The sequence below is a fragment of the Hordeum vulgare genome, chromosome 2H (assembly GCF_904849725.1).
Source record: "Hordeum vulgare subsp. vulgare chromosome 2H, MorexV3_pseudomolecules_assembly, whole genome shotgun sequence".
Lineage (NCBI taxonomy): Eukaryota > Viridiplantae > Streptophyta > Magnoliopsida > Poales > Poaceae > Hordeum > Hordeum vulgare.
Genome location: NC_058519.1, coordinates 626785960 through 626794387, shown reverse-complemented (window position 1 = coordinate 626794387; position 8428 = coordinate 626785960). Strand labels below are relative to the sequence as shown.

The 8428-nt window shown below is 47.1% G+C and overlaps 1 protein-coding gene across 1 annotated transcript; it reads right to left on the bottom strand.

The window, feature by feature from the left end:
• Nucleotides 1-6215: 6215 nt before the first annotated feature.
• LOC123430956 (indole-3-acetic acid-induced protein ARG7-like) lies at nucleotides 6216-7445 on the bottom strand. Its single transcript, XM_045114783.1, has one exon. It carries the CDS (start codon nucleotides 7162-7164, stop codon nucleotides 6736-6738), a length of 429 nt encoding a protein of 142 aa, XP_044970718.1. The 5' UTR covers nucleotides 7165-7445; the 3' UTR covers nucleotides 6216-6735.
• Nucleotides 7446-8428: the final 983 nt, after the last annotated feature.

Sequence of the window (8428 nt, the reverse complement as noted above, 5' to 3'; positions counted from 1 at the left end):
TCTTTGAAGGGCTAAGTGCAATATTTATGTAAGGTTAGCTAGGCCACCTGTCCCTTCCCAATGGCTAACTCCATCCTAGAACTGAATTTGAGCGAACTAAACTAAGTGGCCACCATTGATCTCGTAATGAAGCACTGCCGCCAAGGAGTCTACGGACATCGCCACCCTACCGCTGCAAAAGTCGCCCCTGAATCCAATCCATGTACTGTAGTTGCGAAATGCCTTCCCGAACCTCGATTTCAGTGTGGCTGGGGGTGAAGTGGTGGTCGGGGCGTGTCAGTTCATGATTTATGACTATCGATGTGCGGACTCACTATTCTCCTTTCTTGTTCAATTGTTGTTATCTGGTGCTTTCAAATCTATGTGCCTAAGTATCTACGTGAAATCTTGTAAAACTATAACATATGGTGCACCCGAGCTGTAAAATCTTTGTGGACACCGTTGATTCCTTGCATTGCTTCTCTTATTTGTGTTTTTATCTTTTGGTTCATCCTAGTTGATGATTAATTTTGAGATAATTCTATCATTGTACTTTAACATCGTATAATGATTTTTACTATGTTATGATTCACATGGGTGGGTCCTTCTACATGGTTCGTGATCTGGATGAGCTAGTACCTAGGTATTTTATTTCATGCAAGATATTATAGAACTCATTTACGAAAACAATGAGCTTCTATTTCTATTGAAAACTACAGTATAGCCAATAGATATTTTCTATCATGGTTCTATAAAACTATATGTTTAGGAAGAAATTAATTGAAGAAATCAAGTAGCATTATACACGTAAAATGGTGCCTTTCATTCATATATCTATACAACCAAATAGGGCTATCAAGTACCAGGGAGTGCTACGTATGGATATTTAACTTCCACAACACATATATAGGTACCCGATAGAAGTTATGTGAGTCTTGTTGCAGCAACTATTAGTGTTGTGTATCTCTTGAGAGAGAGTCTTGTAGGTAGGTGGTAAAATATTGCATGTGAATCTAATTGTAGAGTTTATTTACCCCCTCTTTTGGAAGTATGCTCTCCATGTAAATTGCACAATTCTCTAGTGACAAGTGCTTCAGTATGACCACCTCGGTCACTCGGATTGGGAGCATATCCTTATAGAGCAAACTTGATGACTAGAGAGTTAAGTCATGCCTCCAAATTGAAAATATTTTCTCCAAAATTTAGCCCTCATATCACAAGATCCTATATCACGGAAAAAACCGTATTTTCAATATAATTTTTATTGCAAATAAAAACAAACTTCAATATGAGAGTCTAATGTTGAAATTAAGATAATTATTATGATCAAATTTGTAATATAGTCATGGATACAAGATAATATTGATATTATCCAACCCGAGACACCAATACTTAGAGAATTTAATATGAACGTCATTTGTACCTAAAGTCGATGGTTGTAATATTTCCAAACAACAAAAATGTGTCCATTTAACAAATACTGATTTAATGATGATATTTCTACTGAAAAACTAGTTTTATATACACATTTTGACAAAAAATGATATTTAGAAAGTAAGAACTAGCAGAATATTAATTATACAGACAATACAAACTACTTTCACCGATCAAGTAGTTACTACAATGTCATGAGCATATTTTTGAATAAACCGTGAGGCTTCGTAAAAGACAAGGTATGATTTATCGAGGAGTCCCATTAAATCTTTTCATTAAACAAATAGAGTGATGTGATGAATTCACAAGGTTCCATGTCATTACATAAATAAATTGAAATTAAAATTATGACTACAGTCACTACAAGATTTTGTTGGTTCTCAGGCTAGAACGAAAATGAGGACATGGACCGAAGCCCAAAAGAAAACACACAAACACATAGGTGAGATGAGGTTTTGCGATTTGTAAAAACTTATGTCTTTTATTCTTCTTACTTATAATCTTTAGTGCACAATAAGTTTCGAGTTGTGGCCAATCCCTACGTGTACCTTGATCATCTAACGATCATACCATCACATGACTTCGGATCGTGCCGGGCTTTCAACCAGAATAATGAAAGCTAAACAACCTCTACGTGAACACAACACGTGACATGTTTATTTTCTAAAACTAGCTTAACACTATCAAATTTAAGCAACAATGTGAGGTATATAAATCGAATATGTTGTATGACCGTGTTGGCACCAAGGGAATCATGGACATTTAACAAACTCCCCATGCATTGTTAACCTTTCTAATCTTAGACTTAAATTTACCATACCTAGAACTAGGTATGTTTTATTATATCAGTCAAACTACTTGTTTGGCCTAGGACTTTCACTCTAGAAGCACATATAAAAAAAAATGTTGTGCGGACATACCATCCACAATTTTTTTTTACTTAGTTTAGAACATCGATAGTTAGCCCCCGCTCACGACCTCCGGTTTTTTGTTAATTGCCTTTTAGATGCCAAAGGTAGGTGAGTACCTAAGGACATTTATTTTGTTTGTGAAAAAACTATACATTCTAGTAGTTATATGAATTATCTTATCGGAGAAGTGAAATTTCCCGTGATCTTATAAGAACCATTTCATGCATGAAAATACGATAAAATAATAATTTGATGTTGGTGACAGTGCTTTTTTTTAATTAGTCTACATTCGTCAAACAAGGAGGGTAAAGTTTTCTCATATAAAAGGGAAGACAACTTGGGTTGTTGCTTGACATGTTTGTATTCATAATTTTGGAAGTTTAATCCTAATATTAGTCATGATCTTTAGTATTTGATTTCCTTTATTGTGTGTGTTTATGAGGCTACTATGTGAATTCTAAATCACATGAACATACCATAATGACGGTGGGGTAGTGGTCATTCTGTTGTATTTATAAGTGCTTGATCAAAGACCCTAGAGTGTTTCCTATATGATGGTCCAACATTATGCTCAAAAAGAATATCCCATGCATGGAGATTGTGGGACTGGTAGACAAATATCCAACAATTCCATGATCAGGTCAATTGTAATCTACATGAAAATTTAGATGCAAAAATACAAAATATTGTGTCGCCTGAAGCTCAAGCCAACCAAATGTACGTCTTCATATGGTCGCACCAGCGTTCGTATCACAGGGGGGGGGATACGGAAGCAGCCAACTTTCCTGTTTTGGCACCAATTTAAGCATGATTTTTCCCTTGGATTCTCGAGAGGGTAACGAAACTATTGGGGAGCTCTAGTAAACATTGGATCCCTTAGATCAAGTGAGTGTGAAGGAAGATCACCGAAGGACATGAGCTATAAATCTTCTTCCAGTGATAACCAACCCAAATCCGCTCAACAACTCTACATTCCTCACCAAGAACACCTCCAATACTAGGATATATTTCAGAATGGGAGAATATGTTCAAAAGGGCGACCAAATGGCATGCACACAACCATCATGAACATGCCCTATCTCGGGCATGTCGACTATTTTTACATCGCCACCGCGATCACCAACTCCTCTCTCACCTCCTTCTTACCCAACGTACATACCATGTTGGTTGTAACACCAGCCCCCACCCACCCCCACACACACATTCTTTGTGATGATTACCATGACCTTATGGGGTGAGGTTAAACTTGTGTATGCCTTATGGTTCGGATATAATATTGTTAAAAGAAAAGGCGGATATCCATCACGGGAGAGGGGGTCACTCCGCGGACACTAATACTCAACGCTGCCATCTAACGATGCCCGCATATATTTCAATTCCTTTTCAACAAACCGGATAAATTGCATGCAAACACAACAGAATTCATATAAACCACACAAAATTCATTATATTTTGGACATATTTTAACTAAAATAGATAAGACTATGTGCACTTCTAACCGTGCGGAGCTCCATTCCAACGACCCCGATACACTATACTAGTCTATGGCCGGCCATGACGGATCCCTTTCTCTTCCCTATGTCCGGAAGCCCGCTCATGAGACTATCGGGAGCCCCGAAGGTATTCTCCTCCCCCTTTCCCTATTTGAGGAAGGATTGCAACTGCTTTAGTGAGGCACCGATCCGTGCTTGTTTTTTGGGGCGGGGGACAACGGATGCCTTCTATGGTGTTGTCAGCGCGATTCACACGGTTACAGATGTCTTTAAGGGTCGATGTTGAAGATGCCCTAAGTACTACAATAATGCATATTTTTTTAAAGGGGTATTACCCTCGATGTACCATCGATTGATGCACACAACCACATATTTATTAACAATATATGTGTTCAATAATATTAACCACATATTTATTAATCCACTTACCATGCAAAACCAAGCATCGAGGCCGGAAAAAGGGTCTCGGTCAAAACAATCAACAACTCTCGAATTTATTTCATACACAAATCTAAAAAGAATGTTTGCAGTGTTATACTAATTTGTCCATCCGATGCAAAGAAATAAAATTTGAAACGCCGTCCCTTGGGATACTATTCAATTAAAAATCAAAGAGAATTGTCCGTTTAATGAATGAAAAACCGACAATAGACCTGCAAAAACAAGGCATACATGGCAATCTTGCAGCCTACACAAGAATGCACACACGCCGCCGAAGACAAGCATCCAGCCTTGCGTCGGCCGATGCCAAACAGTCAACCACACGCGCCGGTCATCAGGCAGATCCGACTCTGCCGACGAGCATTGCAAGAGAAAATCGTTGGGCTTGCACCGAGCCAGCGTCAGAGCCGACCACCCGTCTCTTGTCATGGCCACTTCAAGGGCCCCTCCTCTGCAGCTCCGACTTCAGGAAGACAAAGCAAGGCACGACAACTCATCGAACACACCGGAAGAGACCGACTACCAAGAACCATGAGCAAACCTGACTCCGCTCGAAACCGCCATCGTTGCCACGCACAGGAAGCTGCACAAACATCCACATTGCCGACCGGACACCCGCGGACCGCAATGCCGCGAGCGTCCAACCCATGGAGCGGGAAAACGAGATCCAAAGCTCTTCCAGGCGACGCCCCAAAAAGGGAAAGCGACAATGTCGACGTCGTCGCCCGGCCCAACCAGGCCTTAGGCTTTCACCCGAAGAGAAAGATCCGAGGATGAAGGTTGGTACGGGCCTCCTCGGCGGGGCCTCCAAGAAGGGAGACCGACGCCCGTACACGCCGACGCCACCGGCCGGCGAGATCCCAACAAGCTTTCACCCGAATAACCCTACACCACATGCAACCCCACCCATAGCAACTCAACTGTTCCGCACACCTCCCGCAGCGCCACTGCGTCAGCAACACCGGGGAGCCACCACGAACCACTGGCCGCTGACTAGGAACACCAGCGAGCCAGACCCTACCGAAATCGACCAGATCTGGCGACCCCTCGATGCAGTAGCACAACAGCCACCAAAGGCCGACGAGCAGTCGACCCGCGCGGAGAAAGACTCAAGGCAGGAGAGGGGGGTCGTCGCCCCGCCCCGACACGCCGGGGAGGAGCCGCCGGACCGCAGCCCCGCACCCTACCGACGGCGCCACCGCGACCGCCACCCGTTGTAGGCGCTACCTGGGAGCCGACCAACGGCAAGACGCCGCCGTTCCACGTTGCACAAGGGGACGAGACCCTCCCCACCGCGAGATCTCGTCGCCACTGCGCAGACGGGAGCGGCCGCGCCGCCGGGAGCCACTGTAACACCGCAGAACTGGTCGGTCCGCTATCGCCGCGAGCAGGACGAGGATGTCCGAAGCGCCACGCACCCACCATGACAGCACCGCAGCACGCGTCGAGGACCTCCCCCGCAGCCACGAATGGAGCCGTCGTCCCAGAGATGAGCGCGCCCAGATCCACGCGAGGACGCAACCCTCGCGCCACAGCGTCGCGGACAGAGGAAATGCCCCACCGCCACCATCTGTGGGGCACGCACGGGTTAGCGGACGACCCCTCCGACAACGGCGATGCGAGGGTGCAGGGGGTGAAGGCCTTGCGGCGGCGGCTTATTGTTCCCTAGTGCTTCCCGGGCAAGGCGACACGGGGGCAACACAAGAGAGTTACGCAGCGCTCTCCCGATGCAAAAATCAATAAAGCACTCCCTCCGTTTTTAAATATAAGTCTATGTTAGACTTCATTAAAGACTACATACGAAGCAAAATGAATGAATTTACCCTCTGAAGTATGTCTAGATACGTCCGTATATAGTGTGTAGTGAAACTTTTAAAAAGACTTATATTTACGAATGGAGGAAGTATATTTCTAGAGTTCATAAAAACCAAATAAAAAATTCTCAATCGACTAAGAATTAGCAGAAGGCGATTGTATTAAAACCAATGGCACCCATTGAGAGCACCAAGGCCACTAAGTTTGGCTGCGTCAACGTCATGAACACATGACAGGCGACAACAGAACGAATGTATAACCTGCAAAGGAGCGTTACCAATTACGAACAGCCAGAGATTTCGTATCATATACTCCCTGTACAGCCGGAGTATGTAACTAATCACTGTACAAGTTTTGTAAACTACAGTCAAGCAGCACAGAGCTGGCCCCAAGCCCGCCCGCCGGCCGGCATCAGTTCCTCACGCGCGGCGCGGCCGGGCACTTGACCGGCCACTGGACACGCCCTTCAATCCGAGGCGCCTGCCATGCGCGCGGGCTGGCGGGCGCTGTCTACTCGGCCACGGCACGCTGTCGCCGTTCCCGCGTCCGGAAGACCAGTTGCTGCTGCCAGTGCCACCGCTGCTGCCACCGGAGTCAAGTCACCACGGCCAGAGCAGAGCACGTACGCCGAATGGGCTACGCGTGCTGCTTCCATCGATCCGTCACCACACGAGCTCCTCCGCCGCCGCCCGCTGCAGCAACGGCCGCGTCGCGACGTCGCGGGCGCTGGCCGCCGGCACGCGGCAGCCGAACAAACGGCAGCGGCGCTCCTCGGAGGAGACGCGGCGGAGGACGTCCCGGAAGCGGTCCTCGTCGCAGCAGGGGAGCGCGACGGGGCCGCACGCGCCGGTCCGGAACCCGTACTCCTCCTCCGCCTGCCGGAGCAGCTCCAGGAACACGGGGTGGTTCAGGTGCGCCGCCCGCACCACGAACCGCCGCGAGGCCCCGCCCACGCACACCACCACGTGCCCCGCCGGCACTGCCGCCGACGCCGCGCCGCCCTCGGCCACGCGCGCCGCGGCGCGTGACCGCCACCTCCGCAGGGTCTGCCGGAGCCACACGATGTCGCGGATCTTGCTGCATTTCGCCATCGGTATTTGTGGAGCTGAGCTGCTGGTGGTGGGTTAGTGGAGCTTGGAGCGTGGGAGGACGAGTTGGTGGAGTGGAGCTGGCTGGCTTCTCGGGGAGGGAGGGGTGGCGGGTTTTATAGGATGATGATGCTGGAAATGTTGGGACTTGGTTCGTCATCGACCCAGTTGGCCCGGATCAAATAATCTGAGCTGTGTGAAGGGGATGGGCCTTTGTTCTTCCATTTAACATTCATATATTTCCCCTATAGTTTTTATTCACATTTTGAGCCACACATTTCTAGTCAAAATCATGTCCTGGTGAAAGTTGAAAAACGAGCAATATGTTTGCGCTTCTCACATGCACGTACGGCCGCCATCCCCTGAGCACTCTGAACCCGGTACAAAAGTGCGGATCACGAGGCACCGTCTGGGCGTCTACCCGATCCTGGCTTTTCGATATCGCAAAACTTTTCAATACCGCGCTCACTGTTGCTTGCCGCCGCCAATCATCAAAAGAAAAGCAAAAAGGCTCCAGAATTAGACAAAAAACACCATGCACAGTGCTGCACCATACGTACTCGCAAAATTACGGGCGTTACGCAGGCTCACATGGACATGGTCGGGGTTTGCGTGGTCGGGGAGAGCCTACGATGGAAGAGAATCGTCTGGTCTCGAGCCGATGAACGGTCAGGTGCCCGAGGTGCATGTGCCCGGCGCTGTCTGCAGCCCGGCGGGCAGTCGATCCGATCCCAGCTGCAGCATGTGGCCGGGATTTTGGCCTCGTCTCGTCTGACCGGGACGATATCTCGTCGGATTTTGGCGCCGCGCTGTGCGGTATATCCTTGCCGCGGTTGTGGCTTTCAGAAGATCGCCATGCGGATTGCAGGCCACGCAGTTGCGGTATACCCTCGCGTTTAGCACTATGGATGAGCCCATCAACTTTTGTGCTATTCTTAAAAAATAAATCAAAATGACATTTATCTTACATTCATTAGAAAGAAAAAAAATGCTTGGTTAATTAGAAAAAAGGTGAGCAAAACTAAATCGCACAGTTAATTATGAAGAACAACTTCAAAACCATCACAACTGTTAATTGACACAAACGGTACCCACATATACCATCCTAAAAAAGGTCTCATCGAGAGTGCACGCAGACGACATCATCATCATTTCTCTTCTAGGGGTGTCATCGTCATATCTAAACCCTCAGCAAACTAGTAGAAGTTCGTTGTATGCGATCATCGCCACAACCTACACCGCCGTGTGAAGATGTATGAAGATGAAG